The sequence below is a fragment of the Amblyomma mixtum genome, chromosome 4 (genome assembly GCF_055824585.1).
Source record: "Amblyomma mixtum isolate Tamu chromosome 4, ASM5582458v1, whole genome shotgun sequence".
Lineage (NCBI taxonomy): Eukaryota > Metazoa > Arthropoda > Arachnida > Ixodida > Ixodidae > Amblyomma > Amblyomma mixtum.
Genome location: NC_143015.1, coordinates 77,110,202 through 77,133,079, shown reverse-complemented (window position 1 = coordinate 77,133,079; position 22,878 = coordinate 77,110,202). Strand labels below are relative to the sequence as shown.

The 22,878-nt window shown below is 46.7% G+C and overlaps 1 protein-coding gene across 1 annotated transcript in view; it reads left to right on the top strand.

The window, feature by feature from the left end:
- The window catches only part of LOC149347122 (sodium-coupled monocarboxylate transporter 2-like), a 68,122-nt gene extending 45,450 nt beyond the window's left edge, over window positions 1–22,672 (top strand). The window contains exons 11-16 of the mRNA XM_089541494.1: window positions 11,489–11,556; window positions 13,129–13,215; window positions 14,359–14,531; window positions 20,508–20,608; window positions 21,125–21,219; window positions 22,652–22,672. Of these exons, the coding sequence (XP_089397620.1) occupies window positions 11,489–11,556; window positions 13,129–13,215; window positions 14,359–14,531; window positions 20,508–20,608; window positions 21,125–21,219; window positions 22,652–22,672 (545 nt within the window). The remainder of the gene's footprint in view (window positions 1–11,488; window positions 11,557–13,128; window positions 13,216–14,358; window positions 14,532–20,507; window positions 20,609–21,124; window positions 21,220–22,651) is intronic.
- The last annotated feature ends 206 nt before the right edge of the window (window positions 22,673–22,878 follow it).

Below are 22,878 nucleotides of genomic sequence, written 5' to 3'. Positions count from 1 at the left end.
CACCGGAACGCACGGGCGCTCGCGCACGCGTAGGAAGCGGGGTCCGGTTTACGACATTCAGAGGACAGCGGAGCTCTCGGCGACTCTTTTCTTTATGGCTTGAAGCTCTATCAGGTTCCCAGAACTTTTCGCGGTTCGAGTTGCCCTTCAGAGCACCCAACCTCTTTTCTTCACGGCTCGAAATTACTTCCGTCGGCTTCAGAGGGGGAGCCAGCCAGCACCAAGAACATGGAGGTGCATGCCCTTTTTCGGCGCCCGTTCGGCGTACGCCGTCGCTGTACTGCTTGCAGCATCGGTTCATGTTTGGTAAACTTCGGTATGCCAGGCACTCGGGCAAGTGGTTTGTCAGCGGAACGTTTTATCATATCCGTTCTAGAAGCCGCGCAGCAGCTGCGTGAAAGTGTGGAAGTTAAGCTGAAATTGATCTGGCTCCCGTAGAAAGTCGGAAAGAGGAAAACATATTGCGTTAGAGCTGCGCTGGCTGGACTGTACAGAACAAAGACCCACACGTACTGGTAGTACACGAATCCGTGTAGGCCGGTTTATTGAAGTGAGCGTAGTTCTAACATTGCAATCGCACCAACTAACCCTGTTACAAGTAGAGATGCCGTGTTTTCGGTATCCGTTAAACTCCGTTAAACTCCGAAAAATGACCCCCGCGGCATTTTGATATGAATGCTGGAAAACCAATGAACACTTATTTTCAGCCGTCCTTGAAGAAAAGAATGCCAGTTTCAAGTGAAGAAATGTACTCTACTTTTTTTTTCTAGTTCACCCGGAACACAGCCGCACTGAACTGTCCTTGGTACCATTCCTTTCAATCGAAACCAAATTCTGTTGTCGCGTTCCTTTGTCTTCTCTTAACCAGCGTGACGGTTTTCAAGTGTGTAGGTCAGGCATAAGTTTCCTGTAGCGAGGAACGCAACAGGACACGAGAGTACCTAGGACAAGCTCCCCACCCGACAAAATCTTCTGCTCTTTCGGCTCAGCAGTGCTTACAGGCTCCAGGGGAATACGGCGGGATTTTCACATTGCCTGCACGTCTCTCTCATTGCCAGTTTGGCAACTTGCCGCTGTGGCTCCCCTGAGAGCTGGTACTTTTTTTTTAGCGTTCATTCATGTTCTTGGTTTCTGGAGAGCAATCAAACAAAAGGTGAAAAGCTCGAGAACCTGCTAGCAGTACTCGCTATCCCCGAAGACATGACTGTATATATAGTTTTTGTGGAGTGTAATCGCGTGGTATAGAACATCGAAGCAATAAACACAGCAATAAAATCATTGGAATCAGAGGAGGCACTTGTCTGCTGCGTGTACTCAATCCTGGTTCATCTAGCCTGCACCTTCACTGGTCAATACCTTCCTGAATGGTCAGCGTTTGGTGCGAAGACCGATATATTCGCTACTCGACAAGCTATGAAGTCCGCGAGAAATATATGCGCAGCTTCCGCGAAAACTCACTTGATAGCGATGACTTCTGGCATCAAGTGCAAGTTGTGGACCCGCCCATAGAGCAGGAATTGATGACAAAGAAGTCTTTAATGGATTATTTTCGCCTGTTGTGAGCTCTGCAGACCACCCGTTTTTGAAAGAAGGATCTCAGAATAATCGCTGTTCAAAATACATCTGCTGACGTTTGCTTTCACAGCATATGGAGAGCGCGCTGTAAAGAATGGCCGGTCTTGTTAAAACCATCTCTTGATTTTCTTGCCATCCCCCCATCAAGCGCAAATGTAAAACGTGTGCTTTCTGGCCGCATTCCTCCGATGGCTGACAAATCTCTCAATGTACGTGTCCATTTTTTTTCACTACGTGTAAATATAACATTTTATACTCTTTAAAGCCTTATAGTTCCATTACGAGAAAATCCGGCGCCGTGCGTTCGTCGTTCCAAGTATTTGCGTGCGTATGTACTACATACACTACAGGCAATCCAAGCGATGCCATCACTGGCAGAGGCTCAATGCGGTGGCAGTATTCCCAACTACATTCGTGCCAAAATTTTGAATAACCTTACGTCGTGCAGCGTTCCGTTGCTGTCATAGCATTTCTCTTTTATTTTTACTCGTTTGGGCATTAATTCATTGGGTAGGGTGTTTGGTATGTGTTTAATGAAAAAATTCAGGTGCGCTATATTTTCTCCAGTAACTATACAGCCGCTTTACAACACCTATCCCGATAAACGCCGGTTTCTCTCCGGCATTGAAAGTAGAAAGCGAAAATCATCGAACCAAAGAGAAAAAATAAACCCCATATAACCCCCAAATGTAAAAAAAAAAGAAATACTGAAAACACGGAACCCTAGGTTTTTTAGTGAAACGCCTTAGCAACGAAATAAAGCACCCAAGCGCTTTCCAAGAGGCGCCATAGGGTGCGTGTGTCATTATTCCAGAGGACGAGGCAAGCACAAGGGCCCCTGCCTCATTCCAGATAGACGCAATTGCAGGCCAAATCTATTCAGGGTGTTTCACGGAACTTGAACCAAAGATTAAAAAAAAAGGGTTGCTGCGTAGCCAGGTGAAACCAACGACATGTTGTTGCTCACTGTGTGGCGCTCCTCAGAGTATTTCTTATTTTCGCTTAATTAGTTACTTATTTAAGATCAATTATACATAATTTTAACGTTTACTGTAAGGGAACGTGCATTTTGTTAAGTTGTACAGGGGCGTTACGAAAGAACCGATCCAGTTTTTTGTAGCAACGTACGTGGCCCTTTTTTCGAGTTTTCATGGAATGCTCGCTAAATATGAAAAAGAAAAAACACTTCATTGCGCTCTTGCGCTACTGCATTGTAGCGCTGCCAAGCGCGTTCTGAATGAAGCGTGCGCGCTCACCTTCTGGAAGTGAGCAGTCGACGCCGCTCTTAGCATAATCTTGAAAGTGCGATCAGCACATTCTTCCAGCATGGAAAGCGCACGGCGTGATCTGCCAATTGCGATAGGGCTTTTATGAGACATCGCGCAGGCAAACCAAAAAATGAAGTGAAAGTAGTGAAGTCGTGTATTCCAGTGTAGTCTTCCTTTTTTTTTTGTTCATAATTTTGCAGCCCGTCGAACTACGCCCCGGCCGCTTACTTGGCCACGGTGAGCGCACACGCTTCGTTCATTCAGAGCTGGCTTGCAACGCGACAGTACGGTAGCGCAAGAGAGAAAACACGTGATGTTTTCATATTTCGCGGGCTTTTTAAAAAAAAACTTGAAGAAAGAACCACGTAGAAGACACGCTCCTACAAAAAAACTTGATCGGTTCTTTCGTAACTCTCCTCTACAACTTAACAAAAGGCACGTTAACCTAAAGTGCATGTTTAAAATTTAGCATAATTAATCTTACCTAATTAACTAATTGATCGGAATTTATAAAATACTCTGAGGAGGACCATACGACGGGAAACACTCTGTGGGTGGTTTCACGTAGCTCTGGAACTCCATTTTTTTATCCTTGGTTTAATTTACGTTAATCACATATTATACTTTTTTTCAAGAGCCGATAATCTGAGAAGCTGAGAAAGTCAAAATTGTCGAATAGAACTCAAGAACCGTAATCGACAAATTCCGCTGAAAGGAGGCCTTCCGTCAAATGCCGTCTGCCGGGTTTCGCTATCGTCGTGTTTAATCTGCCTAATCCTCAGTAATCCCATTTAACGTGCAAAAACTCGTGATGACAGGCTGACAGGTACAAGATGTCACGGCGTCATGCCAATCGGTGAAGCCATAGGGTGTATTCGTCGTACCGTTCATGAGTTGTATCGATCATCAAGCCTTCTATTCTGCGCTTGCACTTTGGTTAGCCCCGCCTCACTATGAAAAACGGAGCTGCTCAGAGTACCTACAGCTTACCTGGCAGCGTCTTATACCCGTGCCACACGCGCACAAGAAATGGCAGTAAATGCTTAAGGCCTTAAGTTTGTTAATGACATTATTTTTGGAGTTGGTGCTACACGTCCACATTTAATGCCATTATCGAAAGTGGCGATGACGATAACGCTTGCAAGGTGGTCAAAAGTTCCATCTGAATATAAACATTCCTAATGAGTATAATATAACGGGAATGTTGTTCAAATGTAATGTGAAAACGACTTTCCAGAAAATACGGCTGTTCCTGCTTTACAAGTCGAAAAAGTAGCCATAAACTCACATGTCAGCACATAAGTCGAGAGTACCTGTCAGTAGTAAAATGGCAGTTCCTGTCAATAAGGCTGGTTAAAATGGCTCTCTTTGCAACGAAAATGCGATATAGATGCCTCATCTGACTGAAAGTTAAGAATCAACCATTTCCTACTGGCTAGGAAGTTGTTACTAACAAAGCTGCACGCTTTTCTGCGTGTGGAATGGGAACGAGAGTACACATTGCACGGGCGAATGAGTTGTGGCGAACTCAGCAGGTCGCGAATGGCAGTAAGGCTAATGCCATTAAATTTATGCGTGTGGCACCACACGAATGCCATTAAACTTAAGGCAGTAAGCACTTAATGGCATTAAATCTGTCCGTGTGGCACGGGTATTAGTCTGCATTTCACTGGCCAAACACGTAAAGCCGAATGTATTGACGCTGAACTGGCATTCGAATGCCCAAATGGCACCTTCTTTGTTTTTGCTGTTTCTTGCGTCTGGCGGTTTTGACTTCGTGGGCGCGCACTTCCTAATAATGGTGGCATCGCAAGATCGCGCGTGACTCTGCCCACCGTTGAAGGCTTCGTTCAGTTCACGCAGGATCAACACATAGGCGCCGCTTGCGCTCACCGTTTCAGCATTGTTCGCGAACTTTCGGAGTCCTGCTTCCGGTGACTGAGACTGCTCGCAACGAAAGCTAGCGACTGAGTGACGGAGCGCTGACAACAGTGCTGGAATGGCCGAAATATGTTTTTTTTTAAAGCTTTTGGAGAACAAAAATGGGCGTTCTGGGGCAACTATGGAACGAAAAATGTGCATTCTGATGCAGCTGTGAAGTAGAAATATCGCCATTTTGTTGCAGTAATACCAGTATTGTGGAGCTCCAATACACAAAATATTTATTAAAACAACCCCTCATGCTGAGAAGTGCTGGTGTGGTGGAAAGTTTTGTTGCTTCTGAACCAACTATCCCATTTACCTCATCCTTCACAGTTTGGATACCTTCCCGACCATGTTGTTAATGATAGCAACTGTCAGGCTTTTAGGGCTCCGCTCTCTGATTATCGCAGCAAAATCTTGTCCCGTTGTCTCGAAAAAGTTCTGTGCCGCTTATGGGACGTTTAGTCATGTCTTATGTTATGTGTATACTTGCAGTAATTTTTGACAAATCATCGCTCGAAGTCGCACGAAGAAGGCACAGAGCCCTGTTAGCCGCGACCCGACTTTTCCTTTTCCTGCACGCCAACAAAGGGAGCACGGGGGGCAGCCGCACAGTCAGCCCGCCTTGAACACGCTGGGTGAGAAAAGAAAAAATAAACGCAATACGGCTGGTTTCTTGACACACAGGCTGAGGACACGTGGTTTCCGAAGCTTCCACCAATTACGCGTGGCCGCAGAAAGGTCTTGCTCCACATGGCAGTGGAACAACAGCGACCTGATGCGATCAAAGTTTTTTTTTTTACTCGGTGCTGAGGCTTCTTAGTGTTCGCCTAGGTCCGTCTGTATGTCTGGAGTTTTCTTGACCTTAAATAAAATTAACTAAACGAAAATACCTTACGGACCGAGTGGGTTGCGAATCCGGACGGCGCGTATAGATTAGTTTTGCTGGCCACTGCATCAGACCACTACATCACTGCCTTTTGTTCTATGTACATGAACCGTGTTCAAACCATATGGAAAACAGTAGCAGATCGACATGACACGTAATACGACACACCTCAGCACCACAGCACTCGCTCTTACATCACCGCAGCCGAACATCCCGTGTCCTAAACTACCCGTCTCTCGCGCTGTGCTTTGGGTATCTTCTGCATCAACTTGCAGCCGTGATCAGCGGATTCGAATATCGAAACCGCAGTGCTAACACATCTAATTCGCATTTGCCGTAGCCACGACAAATGGACCAAAATTTCTTTTTGTGCCACTCTTTTTGCCTTGCACTGCTCTCTTCGCAAAGCTGGTGGCAGTCCTGCGTAACCAGGACGTCAGAGAATGCAACTGATTCTCTCCAAAAACTCTGATGGGATTTTTGGGAAATGTTTGACCGCTTCAGTCAGGAGTGGCACATTAGCAGCTGTAAGGGTTTTTTTTTTTTTTTTTTTTTACGTGAGCCGGCAAGGATGCGTTCATGCATGAGACCTTTCAGGACCGGTTTGGCAGACGCGCCAGCTTTGTCGTTCTTCAGCGTCGGAAGTAAAAAAAACAGCGCATTTTAGAAGAATTCGCGGCCTGCGGTCCACGGCTCGAGGAGAAGTAAAAGGGGAAAAAGATAAAGGCGCACACAAAGGTACAGCAGGAGACAGCACCCTCTCCCTACTGCCCTTTGCTCTCTCCTCCCCCTTACCCCCGCAACCGGTCACCTACGTACCTCTTGAAAATAACGCCCATTTCTCCCTGTGTTCGTCATCCATTTAATTCTGCGAATCTTGTGTCGCGTTGTCATAGCCTTTCTGAGAGGAACATATTGTCAAAGAGTTGTGTCGGAAGGGTAGCGTGAAATTCAAGCAAGTTTAGGTTGAAAGCGATGCCCAATTCTTCCTTATTTATTTTAAAATCAGCGATAGCAGTGCTTTTAGCATGCGGTTCGCGGGCGGTTCGGTTGTTCGATTCCCAGTGCCCCCCGGGTACCTATCGCTTTCCAATGCATACAAATTTTTTCGTGGTTTCTCTGAGGTGAATTGACTCGAAAAATGTCTTTCACCTAACCTTATGTAGAAGAAAACACTGTTCCATGGCGCTTGTCAACAAAAGAAAACATCCTTATGGGAAAAAACGCAACGAAAACAATTCTACGCGTAGGCTAAGTAAGTACACGCCAGGAGCAAAAACGCGTATGCAATCTGTACGTAAAAGGCGTCAGCAAAACATTGGCCAGCATTCGCGGAAAGGAAGCGGTGGAAACTGGGTACCAGCCGGACATCATTATCAGGCGCCTCCTCCCCTGTCCCGAAGACCCATCGTCCTACAGAAAAGATGCAAGGCGTGGTACGCAAAAACCCTGCTCGAGTGCATGGTGTCTAGAGCGGCGTTTACTTGAAGGGGTTTAGTTGAGGAATTCAGTTGAAAACCGGTTACTGGTTTCATGTAAACACCGCACAGTCGGTTCCGGGAGTCGAGGAAGTGAGTCCAGTCAACTCCGCTGCAGGGGGGGGGGGGGGGGGGTTGACTCGCTCAATTCCAACGGAAGATAGCACGTAAACCGGATACAGACGAAGAGTCGGGTTAGCGGGAGTGGAGAGCATAAATTACGATCCTGCTTTTACGCTTGCGCCATCGCGCCTGCGAGACAGCGGTGCCGGGCCGCAATCTTGGAGGCTGCCACTGCCCTCACCCGCTGCGCTGCTCGACGCTTGGTGTCGCTGCAGTTGAACCGGTCTCGACTCGCTAAAATCTAGTTCATGTAAACACGCAATCGTCGAGTCGGGCTGACCTTACACAACTTGACCCCCCGATTCGATCTACCGCAGTCCGGTTCATGTAAACGAGGCTTAGGCTGGGGACACCAACAATATGACGGAAAGAGTGAAGCAGCACAAAGCTTATGTCAAGCAAATGAACAGAAGCGCAGTGGCCGTACTTCCCAGCCATGCCACCACAGGGGTGACTTTGACGGCACTATTGTGGTGGAAACCGAACCAAACTGCGCAGAAGCCTTCTACTTGAGTCATGACGGAGGAGAATGTTGAATGTTTTCTGGGAATAACTCCCTTTTCCTACATCCACGGTATAAGCTCCATGACCCTGCGGTCGACCTTATGTGGGCTTAAAAAAGGCTCCGCAACGCGCCCGCAGTCGCACCTTCAAGAAGTAGTAGTAATCGTTTACTGACAAAAAAATACAAAAAGGAAGCACGAGAGCTGCAGCCGGTGGAATTCACGGAATTCAGAGCCGGCGGAAGTCACAGGGAGAGGATAGCGGGAAAAGTACGAAGGAAAGCGACCGGCAGAAAAGACGGGGAAGCTTTGTTTGCAAGTTGTCCATTGGACAACTTGCAAAACTGCGGGAAAGCTGACTAACAGGAAGATGTTTTCCAACCAAGAACCCTCGTTCACAGACACGTTTTCGCTTCCTGCAATGATGCATGAAGGGTTTAACCGCGAGGGGAGATGAGTCAGCAGCCCTGCACTGTGTCCTTCTTCGAAAAGGTGTGCGGGGCGCCCCACAAATCTGCGTGAACCTGAAGCCCCGCCAGACATTGCCAGCTTTCGAGGTAGAGTGTAAAGGAAAGCTTTGCAAAGGTTACAATGATGCATTCCCTTGACGACTGCCTGTCTCGACCCGCACCTGTCCTTCGCGTCTCGGCTCTATTGTGTCCTTTCAACAATTTCCCTCCCATACAGATAAAGGGACGGCTCTCCTCTCTCTTTTCGAAGAAGAATGAGAGATTGCCGTCTGCGTACGAGGGTTCTTGGTTGGAAAATTGTAGAGGGCGCTCGTTATTCTGCAAGTTGTCCAAGTTCGCGCCGCTCGCAAGCTAGTGCCTAAGCTTTGTTGTACACATTTACAACGCGCGTAAATTAACTGCATATTCTAGGCCGCGTGCACGTAGCGTCCTGTCGCTAATGGACAGCGCGAGCGGCGCATTGCGCAAGTGGCCCGGATGGAGCGCCCAGCTGCCGCCTTAAAGCAGAAACAGAGCCGGCTTTGAAACGTCGTGTTATCCTACAAGAACTTATTTGGCTGGCGTTTACTTCTCAAATAAATGCAAATTATAGTCATAAAATTTTAATTGGATTTGCCTCTGGGTTGCAGCTTTGGGAAAAGGCGTAGCTTCCTGCACAGCAAATGGCAGATTTGTCAGAATAGCTCACAACATGCCGTTCTATGAACTCTTCGTTATCGCTTCATAGTTTGCACACACTTTTGACATGAACGCGGAAATTAGCAGCGATTACGGCAATGGCAAAGCCCTTAGCGACGGCGAATGATCGAATAACTGGAGGCACTTTAACAACCTAGAAGAAATGCTGTGAATTACCACACTACGAATTGTTACACTGGACAAATTGCCTAATGCGCACAATCAGTTAGTGAAACAGGCACGAAACGGAGCACCAGGTTTCTTGCATAGAATCCTGCAGTACTTGCAACGTACAAGCTTATGGGCATCTATATATGTACAGATGACAGGAGTACAGCAAGAAGCCAAACGAATTCGGCTTGATTGGGCTTGTACCCTTACAGAAATAGTTTATATTCAATAAGGAGACTACAGAGGTACACTGATTTCAACGCATCCCTGCTGCATTTTGACCGCATCGCCTAAACTTTCGAAGAGCTGAACGCAATTGAGCTTTAAGATGTAGCGATTAATGCGCTGATACCTAAGTTTCGTGGCTTTGTATAGTTAATGCGCACGCATTTCCACTATCACTCATCCTCAAGTAGCCACTGTACGCGTTTGCAATAGTAAATGTGTCTGTAAAGCTCTGGAGTTTGCTTATAGTCCTCTATAATACCCATTCATGGCGAGCACTTTCTTGTAGCGGCCCATGTTTGTGTGCCTACATCCGATGGGGACACTTTTAATAAAAGCGCGCATTCACAAGGCGTGACTTGAACTCCTTAAAGCAAGCAAAGAAAGCGTAGACGTGCGCCTAGCCAAACGCACCAAGAGAGGGCGCCACACGTTTCTTGCCGATGCTGAGGATGCATGATGAATAGAAAAATAGCCAGGGAAAAATTCTGCCTCTTTCAAATGTAAAATACTTTACATCTATTAAAAGATGGGACATTTCGCTACCTAAAGCTCCTAGAGCAGTCCGATATATTGTAAATCATGGCAGCGGTGAGTGATCAAGTGAGGACAAGTGGGGTTTTTTTCGCGACCTCGTCATAGGCATCATGCGACCATATCTCATCGCGCAGGGTAAACGCAATATTTAAGCCACAGTGATGAAACTTTATTAAAAGAAACTTTATGAGGTATTTAACCCCTCAGGGTCAGAGCTCGCTTGTAACTGTTATGCGTGACGAGATATTGATTTTTTATTTTTCATCGCCATTCAGTTACGCGCCGCCGCGCCGCCGGCTGTCGCGAGATGGCGCGACCGGTTTTCCGAGGCGCATGGGCCGGAATCCTGGGGATGACTCCGAATCCGCGCACTCTGACGTCATAACCATTTCGAGGAACTGGAAAGCGTGACACCTCTGCTGACAACCTTCTGTCGACAAAGATGAGGCATTAAAGGCTTCCGCCTTAATACTCGCACACTCGCGTATACCGTACGAAAGGTCTCGACGAATGCTTTCTAATGGCATTTCTTTCATGGAGCGAACCGGGACGCATCGGTAGTTATGAGCCAGCATGTTTTTCGTACCCTTGATCCAGTGACTAGCTTGTTTTAGAGCTCTAGCTTATTTGTGTGTGTGGCGCCCTCTCTGTTCTACTCTGCGGACTGCAACAAGAAAACTTACTACGTGTATTTTCGACTCGCGGGAAAATAACGACCTTGTCGCCTTCGACAGAAGCATCAGCTGAGGTGTGGGGAGCCGAAGAGAGTTAGCAGAGCAGGTGTTTCTCAACGTCGACTCAAATAAACATATTGCGCCTCGAAAGCAAGGGCCACACGATAAAGACAACACCGACGGCAAGGATATGCAACCAAACATTGCATTCGGGCTCAGTTACGTATTTTGTTCAGTGATGGCTGGAATTTTTCACGAAGTCGTCAGCGTACCACAGCTCCAGATCGGAAATTGGCTGCTGTTTTAAACGCCAGCGCGAGAATTGTCCTTACTGCGTTTTGTCGGAGACCGTAAATTACGTTACCTTGTCGACATACAACGAACGTGATTGGATAATGACAGCGCGCACCGGTGTCCTTAAATTCGATGGGTCAGATGTGGCAACTAGTTAATAGAAACTGTACATGAATTTCAACGCATTAAACTTTTTTCTGTTACTGTCGGTGGCTTTTAAGCGGAGGCTGATATTGTGTCGATCAGGTCGTTTTTAGAGGTTGGGTTTCACAACGTTGAGAGCCTCTTAGCACGTCCGAAAAATTCATTACGGTCGAGTGCAATGCTTACTGAACAATAATTTTGCCATAAAATGCAATGAAATTGAACTATTAAGCGAACAGCCTTTACAAAAATTATCTGTAGACTGTGTATAGACAGCTTGTAGACACTATTGCCTTTTGTCTCTTCATAGTGTATAGACAAAAGTCTACTAAAAGTTTGTGGCCATAATGGATTCTCTATCGGCTGTCTATAGAGCTTGTATTGCTTATAGACTAGTCTATAGGATTTGTCTAGAGAAAGTTAATGTGCTTAATAGACAAAAGTCTATGGACGGTCAATATACTGTCGAAAGGAATTTTTCTAATGGAGCTAATATTTTGCGGCAAAGTGTACTAACATACGAAAATTATTTCCAGCTTTAGCAAGCGGCGTCATGATGACGCTCTATGCCGTGGCGGTACCACTTATGGGCACGGCTACTAGGGTACGTACTGATTCTCCAATCGACCACTCAATGAGCTTACTCAACATCGAAGAATATCCGGGTGCTGAAGAAAAGTGAAGTAAAACGGGTTCAGATATAGCTCAATAAAAACTTTGCAATTTCATGTGCACTTGTCATTCAGCTGCACCGGTAAATTAGTTGTAAACGAAAATCTCATCCCATGCTTCAAGTTAATGTCTCCCATAGTAGTGATAAAAACCTTTCTGAGTTCCAGCTGCGGTCTTATTTCTGGTTCAACCCAGGTCTACTTTACATCTCTCGAACAGGAAATCGCAACCTCCATGTGTAAATAAGGGCATATTAAGCCTTTTAGTTTATTTGTGTTTGGTCTCTATTTACCTTGAGCTGAGCAAATTTTCCGAAAGGGGTGTCATTATTCGCTATAATCTGCTGCCTTACACCCTTTATCGAGCTGTCATGGATTCACACTTAGCCGTTTTACCTTGCTGTGCTCGCAGATTACATATACAGACGCTTGTTCACAAACAGTTAATATATTTCATTTTTTTTACACGTTAGATGGAGCCCTTACTACTACTTAATATTGTGGCCAGTGTCTGGCGGAGTCATTCTTAAGTCCGTCTCTAATATTCACCCCGAAACAGATGCTTGAGCTGTGTACAGCTTTAAGCCATAATTTTCAACTTTTGTCGCTAGCACAGGCAGAGTCTCAGAGTCTGCACCAAACCATAATTCCAGTAGTATAATAAGCTCGTTGCGCTCCTTCGTTCAAACGATGTAAAGGAAACAAAACTTTGCACAACTTTTTTCGGTTGATTCTTGCGTTTTGCCTTGAGGGAGGGAGTTCATAAATCTTCTCACGACTCATTTTCATAAATCTTTTCACGAACAGGTACGTAGCGCGACAGTTGCGGCAACCTTGCACCACAGTGCACTGAACCTCTTGCTTCAAATACCTCATTTACACGAACGCGTGCATCGCACGTCCAGGACCAAACATGGTGTTGGCATCCGAGCTATTTAAGACAGGGTCTGTGCGGTTAACAGTGGGTGGCGTACTGGCATTTTGTTAGCACTTCTACTCATTTCCATTTGCTGGCACATGTCACGGGATAATGGGGAAGCTTGGAACATTCGGCCATTTACCCTACTGGGTCTCTAAGCATTGCTTTCATGAGGGGTTTTCGAACGGTCCAGTAAGAAGCTTGAGTTGAATCTGTCAGCAGATCAAGTATAGGGGAAACCCGGGAGAGTCGCTGCGGTTACAGAATTGACAAAAGTCGCCGGTAAGGGAACACGACGTACAGATCCTAACAAACGAGAGTGTATTGACAGCCAATGCCGTGCCGTCTTGTGGAGCATAGCAGCGCTTCCCGCCAGATGCTGTCGCTACTCTATAGTTTCCGCCGCGTAACAAACAGCCGAAACCAGTGCTGATATGCAAGGCACGGCATAAGTGGAGCGAGTTGCCAAGAAAAGTGCTCACCTAGATTCTGCGTGGTCTCTCACGCCGTCCGCAAAACTCATTTAACGAGCTGCCGCAAGCGGACAGAGATTCGGTTCCTTATACAGATTTGTTTCCTCCCACAGCTGTTCGTGTCACTGTACTCATCAGCTTCGGGCCCGTTCGTTGGTCTCATCCTCCTAGCTGTCTCGTCGCCGTGGGTCAATGCAAAGGTCTGTATCACGGCATCCTTATAAGCACTGACCAATGAGACCTTTTCGTGACATTTGGAGCAGCACGTTTTTTTGGGGGGGCGGGACTGTGGGGTAAGCGTGAGGGAGCTTAATCCTCAACTCTTTCCTCTACTAAGAGCGTCCAGTATGGCAGCTTCTCTAGGAAGGCGTACAGCGAGCTGCGGATCACACCTGAGCAAGGAGGGAGGGGACCAGGTTAAACTGACGAGGCCAATGGGCTCATGACAGCTGCACGGTCTATTTCGAGTGGGAAGCGTCTTGTACTTTCATCCCAAATGTGGCCCCTCACACCACGAAACTTCAAACGCATTTATTATTGCCCCAACCAGACTAATAGAGAATACGGTTTCTAGCTTAGAGTGACGTGAAGAAGGTTTCTCGGTGATGCAGTTGCTGAGCGAACATAACTCACATGGTACGGTAAGCATTTAAATGAACATTTTATATATCTGTGCCGCCGCGGTGGCTCAGTGGCTATGGTGCTCGGCTGCTGACCCAAAAGACGCGGGTTCGATCCCGGCCGCGGCGGCTGGAATTTCTTTGGAGGAGAAATTCTAGAGGCCCGTGTACTGTGCGATGTCAGTGCACGTTAAAGAACCCCAGGTGGTCGAAATTTCCGGAGCCCTCCACTACGGCGTCTCTCATAGCCTCAGTCGCTTTGGGACGTTAAACCCCATAAACCAAACCAAATCCGTATATATCTGTAGAGTTATACAAACGTTTAGGGAATCCTCCATGGTGGAGTAGATTTGTAATGCCCTTATGGCTGCGCTTATGAGCCCTAATGAGCACTTATCTCTGCAGCGGTGGATTCGCGGTTTGAGCTACCGCTTCGCATGCGCGAGGCGCGGGGTTCGATCCCCAGTCCGCCGAGTACCCACCGGCGTTACACTCGGTACTAGCTTTCTTCTGGCATGGTGTTCGGCTTATCTGGGGTGAAATGCTTGGAAATGTGTCGTTTACCCCACCTTGAGTACACGAAAACATCTTGTGGCGTGTCGCTCTTTGGCCACAGATGCCCTTGTGCCATAAAAATTATCATCTTCATAATGATTAATTATTCTTTAGTAAATATCTAATGAGCCCGCACGCTTATGGCATCAGTGCTTGTATGGTGTGTAGGGTGCTGCATGGGCCAGCCTACTGGCGTGCGCGCTGCAGTTGTGGCACGCTGTGGGCAGGGGGCTGTCGGCAGTGCCGCCACCGCCCGTGGTTACCGGAACACTGGAGCGATGTCCACCGCAGACCAACAACACTGTCACATCAGCCGGCGCTACAGCATCTCCAATGAACCCGTTATCGCAGCCCAGGCAAGTAGCACTTCTCTTCAAACGTCTAACGTACTTCCAGCAAGCAAGCGCAATGACGAGCGTCCACTTACTGGCATGGTCACATTGGTGAAAACGGATACTGACGTCAATTGTTGGGGCAGTATCAAAAGCTAGTGCCGTATTTTCCAATCAGTTTACGTAACTCCGTTGGGACCAAGCCCTGAGAGATGTACTATCAGGAAGAAATGAAACGCGGACAACTAAGCTACAAATAGCAAAATAAGAAGCTCTTAGCCAGGGAAACCTTAATACTAGAAGAGGGCAATTTCACTTTGAAAGCGCGGGGACTCCACAGAAGTGTTAATCAGCCTCGTTCCTATTTGCTCTCCAAGAGCTAATATATTGGTGTTTTTGTGTTGGCACCTCTGTTTTCGTGTTCACGTTCCATTCGTTGCTGATGTAGCTACTGTACGCATTTGCCGGAACTTCCACCCACTTACTGCTAGTTTCGGATGAGTGAATTGTGGCATTTCATTACTTTGAGAAAATGCGAGTCATGGATGTGCCGTGAGGGGAACTTTTGCGAGAGGGACGACAGATTCGTAACGGCGGTAACAGTCAACGGCCATTTATGAAATCGTCGAGACGACTGCTGGTGCCATTTTGCAAGGACACGTTTGTGAAGTATGAACCAGCCCGTACTCAGACCACTGGATAAGCTTTCATAGTACTTTCTTCACATGCAGCGGCCATCGCCATGACCCGGAGCCCAAAAGTGTAATGTTCTGCCCTAAGGGGAAAAAATTACGAGAAACTTTAGCGGCTAAAGTGCTGAAAGGCGAAAGCCTGAGTGCTGCATTCTGCTACGTGATTGTTCACTGCACAGTTTGTTGGTGCATTAATTAACTGCCAATTAATGACGCTTAAGCTTCGCCTTTAGAAGTGGAACGCGACAGCGTGTTGTAGCGCTGCCACGGAGTCCAAGGAACGCCACCACCCGTTCGGCGCGATGCGTTGCCCTTTGAACGCAAAGCTTTTTGAGGAAAGGAAATGGGGCTGTAATTCTCTGTCATCTCGGTGGACACCTGAGCCGCACCGTACAGGAAGGGAGGAAGTGTGAGTGAAAGAAGAAAGAGGGGCCGTAATGAAGAAAATGAAAATTGTATTTGAGGAAAGGAAATTACGCATTAACTGTCTCACATATCTGAGTAGACACTAGTCGAAAATTGTATTTGAGGAAAGGAAGTTGCGCAGTAACTGTGTCACATAATTCGGTGGACACCCGTCAAAATGCGCGCGCGGTGATGTCACGACAATTTGGACCAATCTGAAACGCGGACAATTACGCCTTGCTCGTCGGTAAATTGGTTTCTGAGGAAAGGAAATGTATCTGTCCCTCATATCTCAGTGGACACCTAAACCTCACCGTAACGGGAAGGGAGGAAGATGGGAGTGAACGAAGACACCGTATTCACTAGACGCACCTTTGTTCATTCCAAACCATCGTGCTGGCATGGCGGAGTGGAAGCGTGCTCGACTCGCACTCCGGAGACCGGGGTTCGATTCCCAAGCTCGGCAAATTTCTTACTTGGTTTTATTTATTTATCTGGTCGGACTAGAAAGGTTAATTAGACTAATTAGTTAAGTAAGCAATTAACTAAACTCAAACTTACTTGGAGCATCACTATACGAGCCCTTTAATTGGTTGCATGGTTAGTAGCCAAAGTACAATTGGCCCCGATTGAAATTCGCGCACTGTGACGTGACGACCGTTTCGACCAACTGAAAAGCGTGACATTCTCTGTCGACAGCTCCTGCTTACAACGATGAGGCATTAAAGGCTTCCGCCTTAAAATTGAGGCTGGTTTAAGCACGGCTTCAATCTAGTTATAAGGGCGAAATATCTATTAAGCATGGGTAGCCTGGCGCCTGCGGCGAAGAGTTGACGCGCTCAGACCGGCGCGTGTTTCATCCATGGCGAGACTGAGCGACCAGCGCACGTGAAGGAGCCCCGCTAGTGACGTGGTACCGCAGCTGCGACGCCTCTCCGCCTTGGGTCAAGTGGCGTGACGTCACAGAACACACCTCCGCTCCGCCAGCTGAAGGTCAAACCTGCGCCACATTTCACCTTGGGAGTTTGCCTGGAGGAGTAGAGCTTTCGCTGTAAACGTTGGCTATTGCAGTATATTTGCAGTGTGGCACGGCAGACAATGAGGTTAAAATGTAAAGGAGTGGACCAGGACGACGCCTAACCTGTGAGCTTCTTCCACGCGTCACTGAAACTTGGAAGAATGCTTCATTAAGCCTAGAATTCGGATACTAAAAGTAACGCCACCACCGTTCTAGTGTTTTTAGGTGACTGCCACTTGACAGTGTTTGTCATTTGTTGCTATAGCGTAATCTGTGCTCTAGTCGGCACGATCTAACTTAAAAGTTGAGCCAGCAGTAGGCACCGCGCAGGGATGGCACTGTGCTCTCCCTGCTAGTAGCCGCTAGCGCTGAGATATCTTTCGGGTCCTGCGTCTTCGGGTAAAGCCCAGTTTTTGCTAATTATTTCACCCCAAGTAGACTGATTAAAAATCAGGTTAAACGTGACTTCTGTCCTATGCGCATTCAAGAAAATTTTGTTCATCAGTGGATTAACCTCAAGGCAAACACAGCAACTAGCTGATATCTTAACTTGCTCTGGAACGTTGTTTTCGCCTAATAGCTGATTACTTTAATTCAATTTTACCGCTTGCTGTCTATAGTGCTGCTTATTTAAAGTAAGCTGGAAACATGCGTTCGGAAGCGATGCCAGAACACAGGAAGACCAGACGTCTTAATTGCAGTATTTTATGCAGCGCAGACCCTCACACCAACAGCGTCCTGGTCAAAACTATTGTATGGTTAATATGGCCAATGTGATGTTGATAAAAATATTTCACAACATAGAAACAAAGACTGGGAGGTCTAAGACATGTGCGAAAGGGCTTTATATGGCGACGGCAGTGTACACAAAAGAGTAAGTGAACGAAAAGAAATCATTCATTTTGTTGACCGCCTTTCAGCGAAAACTTCCCGTTCCCGAATGTTTTTAAAAATAATGGCCAACAGCTGGGGCATCTTAATTAAGTCCGAAGAGAAATAAAGTGCAAGCAGCGCATTATTTTCACTCCAATAAAAAAATACCTGTGAAGATGCAAGTTACGGACCTGATTTTTTTTATCAGCCGATATCTACCGGAGCATCCACTGAAAAAACACCGTTCGATTTTTATCCCCCTAAATGTGAGAAAAATAAATCCCGACAACGAAGAACCCTGTATATAGTACAAAATTGAACCATCGGCAATTTGTAGACCTGCATAAAATACTACCAGAGGTTTCGTCTTCCTTCGAAGCTACCGGCGATTTTCACAGAATCGACGCCACGCCGCGGCGGCGCAGCGAACTAGTAGTCTAAGAAGGATCGATGCGCGGAACTGCATAGTTCCGGAGTGATTCGCTGGCGCATACAGAAGTTGTGAGAGTCTTCTGTGAGAATTAGAGTAAAACATGAAACTCTTCTGAAAGAAAAAAAAAACAAAGAGCACTTAAAACAAATCAGCGATATTTTGCGAGGTAGGGTCGCGTAATGGGATACGCTAATAACGGAAGGGTTTGACCACAAGATCGCTCTTCAGTTCGTTTTATGCGATTTTTAATGCCAAATTGAAAGTACAAAATCCTAGTTTCTTCGATATTTCGGTGCTCAATTCTTACAATATGAGGCCCGTTCTTTTCGTCTCCGCCATAATCTCACGATACGTTTTCGTCAGTGGTCGGTCTCTTTCAAAGGACGCTCAGGTGTGTTTCCTAACAGTCCGGATTTTACTCAGGCTTACGTATAGCGCAGTCATCTTATCTTTTGTGCCAGGTTTCGCTGGCGGACAGCAGTTTGTTGCCTTGGAAATTAATACTATACTTTCTCTCTTCTTAACCTATATTTCTCTTATTTCTACGGGCAACCCCGTGTGTGACGTCACGAGCTTCATGTTCGTTGATATTTGCTCTGCGTTTCCTAAAAGAACAAATTTCTAGCTTTTTATTTTCTCACTCCAGACAAATAACGGTCAAAGCTGTCGCTTACAGTCGCCAGCTTGTGAAAGCAACGGAGAAAATATGCAGCAGCTGTCGCAGGACAGGATTAGATTAATTATTCATTGATTGGAGAGACCATTGTCCTGCAGTGGATGTAGTTAAGACTGATGACGTCGATGATTACTTCCTCTCTAACCGGCACCTCCTTTTCCTGTCCCTCCTCCTCCCCGCACTCCTTCTACGAAGCCGGAAAACAAGCAGTTAACAGCTTTCGCTGTGAAAGAAAAACTATGGGGACATACCATTACTTTATGTGTTGATGTGATAGCATTAAATCAGCGTACTTTATGACACACCACGACGCCGGATTTTTTCTGTGGTAAGGCTTCTGTTTGAGGCAGTGCAGATGGAGAGGAGGAAGAGAGGTAGCAGGTGTCGCACACGGCAAGTCACGTGACCTCATCATGTCGTAACTGCCACGACCGAGCACCGAATTTATTGACAGACCACAACTGGGGATTTTTTTCTTAAATGAGCCTTCTAATGCTATGGTATTCAAATCGCAAAATTATAGAAGCCAGGAAAGTTAGGCCCCATTTGTTTAGCGCCAGACTGATTTAGACGTCCATGTTAACCAAAATTCGGAGTAAAAGATATTTCTCAGACCCGCACCTTTTCTCCAGGACCTAGGAGGCGTGGTGGTAGTAGTAGTATTAAAAACATTTATTGTTGCAAAAGGAAGAGTTAGGGAGTAGGGGGTTGGCGATAGATAGATGTGGAGCTTCAGTGGTCGGTCTTTCCTATTCCATAAAATGTGGCCGAACAGAGTGCGTGTGGTGTGGGGGCGTGATGGTAGTTACACCGCATTTCACCGGAATCAGCGCCCCTCGCACACCCCCGGGGTCTAGACGGCCGTGCAGAAAACGTTTTTCAGGATGTCCAGTCCACGCCCACGTCGTGACCGTCTCGGCGTGCTCCCGCTGTCCACGTGACCTTGGTCGACCTTGGTTAACCTCTCACCAGTTAACAGCGTAGCCTGCAATTTTCCAGTTGCGTCACTGTCTGTTGAAAGCGGGGCAGGAAACCTCGCAGAAATATCCCACGAATAGCTGCGACATTTATTACTCTCGTCGGCAGTCCTGACAGGCTGGATAACAGAGCGCAGCTAATCGTATGTTATGCATGGCTCTGGTAAAGCCAGAGCCCTTGCATGGCTCTGGTAAAGCGGTATTGAAAGCACAACCGGCACTGGTATCCCCATCTGACAGCTTGACACCTAAGTTGACCTGGACGGCACCTGCGGAAGAGACATGTCAGTAAAGCCATAGACTGTTCTAGGATAACATCGGTGTGTTATTTTGCGGGCAGAAGTTTTACTTCCTGCTAAGTACACGTCAATGCATAGCTCACACGCCATCATCATCAGCAGCATGGGTATACTCCCACTGCAGTGCAAAAAAGGCCTCTCCCATGTCTCTCCAATTAACCCTGTCATTTGCCAGTTGCGGCCACCCTATCCCCGCAAACTTTTAGTCTCATCCGCCGACCTAACTTTCTGTCGCCCCCTGTACGTTTGCCTTCTCTTGGAGTCCACTCCGTTACCCTTAAGGACCAGCGGTTATCTTGCCTTCGCATTACATGCCCTGCCGCAGCCCATTTCTTCCTCTTGATTTCGACTAGGATGTTATTAACCCGCATTTGTTTCCTCACCCACTCCGCCCGCTTCGGATTTCTCAACGTTACAGCTATCACTTTTCTTTCCATAGCTCGCTGCGTTGTCCTTAACTTAAGCTGAACCCTCTTTGTTAGCCTCCACGTTTCTGCCCCATAAGTGAGTACCGGTAAGATACAGCTGTTGTAGACTTTTCTCTTGAGGAATTTTAGCAAACTGTCATTCATGAACTGCCATTAATATTCTGTCCCTTTATTTCTTACGCAGCCCGTACGTGTTCCCACTGTACCGGCTGTCCTTCTTCTGGGTCGCCTTCTTCGGAATCGTTCTCACAGTTTCCCTGGGAACGGCCCTCAGTTTGGTCACAGGCGAGTATGCGCGACTTGTTTTTCATTCATGGCGCACAATAACGAAACAGCCATGGAGACTGAAGCTGGCGAGTGTGAAATAACGGCACCGTTGTTACGAGTTGCACAACTATGGGTGTTTATCGCAACAGAAAGCTCGTTGTCGAACGCGTATGTAGTACGCACAGCGTTAGCAGATTACGGCATAGACAAAATTCCCTGCGGTTGAACCTGGCTTAATCTAGTTTACAGAGCAGAAGCTCGAAGCGTAGGCAATGGCGGCGTCCGCTACCAGCATCCTCTGTCGTCGTTCCCGCCGCTGCTGCCCCCTGCTTTTTCCGACGAGCCTCTCGCTCTTCTTCGGTTTGTGCTTGCGCCAGGAGGGGCATGAGGACTCCCAGGGATTTATGAACCTAGAGAATGATCTTCTCCATATATGAGGATTAACCCATTACGCTGTCGCGTCATACCCTGAATGTGGAGCTTAGGTGCCTCCTTCAATTTTTTTCCGTCTCTATATTTCTGGCCTTCCTTTAGGCGGAGTCCTGAGAGCCCGAAAAAATATGCATCTCACTAGCCCCGTGTTCCTTAACCTGTGGATGCGCTTCAGGCCTTTTCGGCAAGCACTTCAGGTGAGTACAAGGCATCCAGCTGGAACGAAAAGGTTAAGGAATGTTCTGATTTTAGGCAGCACACCTATGGCCAAACCTCTGATGAATGCTTAAAGATGTAATGTATCCAGCATGTAACAATTCCTGTATTGCAGTTATTCACGCACTGAAGTGTGGTAGTAGAGGAAAAGTAGAGACAAAGGGGGGGGGGGGGGGGCGCAGTAGAGGAAAAGCGGCAATCATTTTTTTATTTCTCTCGTTGATGTGTCGCGTGGGGCTAGTAACGTTTACGGCTCCAACATTCATGAGAAAGATGACAAAAATACGCCGTCGTGTGTAAATGAACGAGTAATTAAGAACTAAATGGGTGCCTTCAGAAAAAAACTACGGGTATGTACAACCCCCCCCACACACACACTGTAAGGGTGAGCAGGGTAATCAATGTATTGTTCAAATGCTGTGGAGTGTATATCGGTGAAGCAGAGAACGAGGCTCTGAAAGAAAGTATAAGCACGTTGAAGGAAGAACGCGAAGCTCTCTATACGCAAGTAAAAGAGCAGGAATCCCGACTTATGCAAAACGAGCAACACTCGCGGTGCCTGAATGTCGAAATTAAAGGCGTGCCACAGGTAGACGGTGAAAACCTGCACGAGCTAACAAAACAGTTGGGTGAAGTAATCGGGATGCCTCTGAAGGACACTGACATTGAAGTCTGCCATCGGGTCCAGACCGCCGGAAATTCTACCTCCCCTAACATAATTGTGCAGTTTACTCACAGAGCTCCGCGCAACTCTTTCTTAGAAAAAGCAAGAAAGCACAGGCTAACGGCTCGTGACCTCGCGATAGAACAAGATGACAAAATTTTTGTCAATGAGCACCTGTGTCCGGCAATGAAACGCCTCTTCGGTGCTGTAAATGCCGCGAAAAAGGAACGAGGATGGGAATACGCCTGGGTCAAGAATGGAAAAATCTACGTTCGCCAAACTGAAACATCGACAGTTATTCCTATCACTAGCAAGGATCAGCTGTCTAGGATTGCTTAAAATGTTCCAGCTTATCTGTACAGCTTGTATGCTGTAAACATGGATTTTCTACCACAGCAAATTCATGAATTGGTCAAAAAGAAAAAACCTGCCCTATCTTTTTTTCATCAGAACGTCCGATCTCTAAGAAACAAAGAAAATGAAATGCATGCTTTGCTAGAAGTACTTGAAATGTCTTTCACTGTGCTCATGCTTACTGAAACATGGTATGAACGCGAAACGGCTATATTCTGCCCATCTGGTTATCAATGCTTCTATCGAAATCGTCACGACAAAAGAGGCGGTGGTGTTTCTATGCTGATAAAAGATAACCTGCTGTGTGATACCGAAGAGAAATTATGTGCTGTCACTCCTGATTTTGAAGTGCTTACCTTACGACACCTTGACAATATGTTTTGCGTGGTCTACAGACCGCCATCTGGTACCTTTAGCCGTTTTTTGGCCTTCCTTGAAGAACTTTTAGAATATGTGACGGAGCAAAAAGCACAGATCTTCTTAGGTGGAGACATGAATGTGAACATGATTGTACCTACTCCTTACCAGAAAGACTTGAGCCTTACCCTTTCTACATATGGCCTATCTAATGTAATCACCAACCCAACGCGTATCACAGAGCAAAGTTCTACATTATTAGACG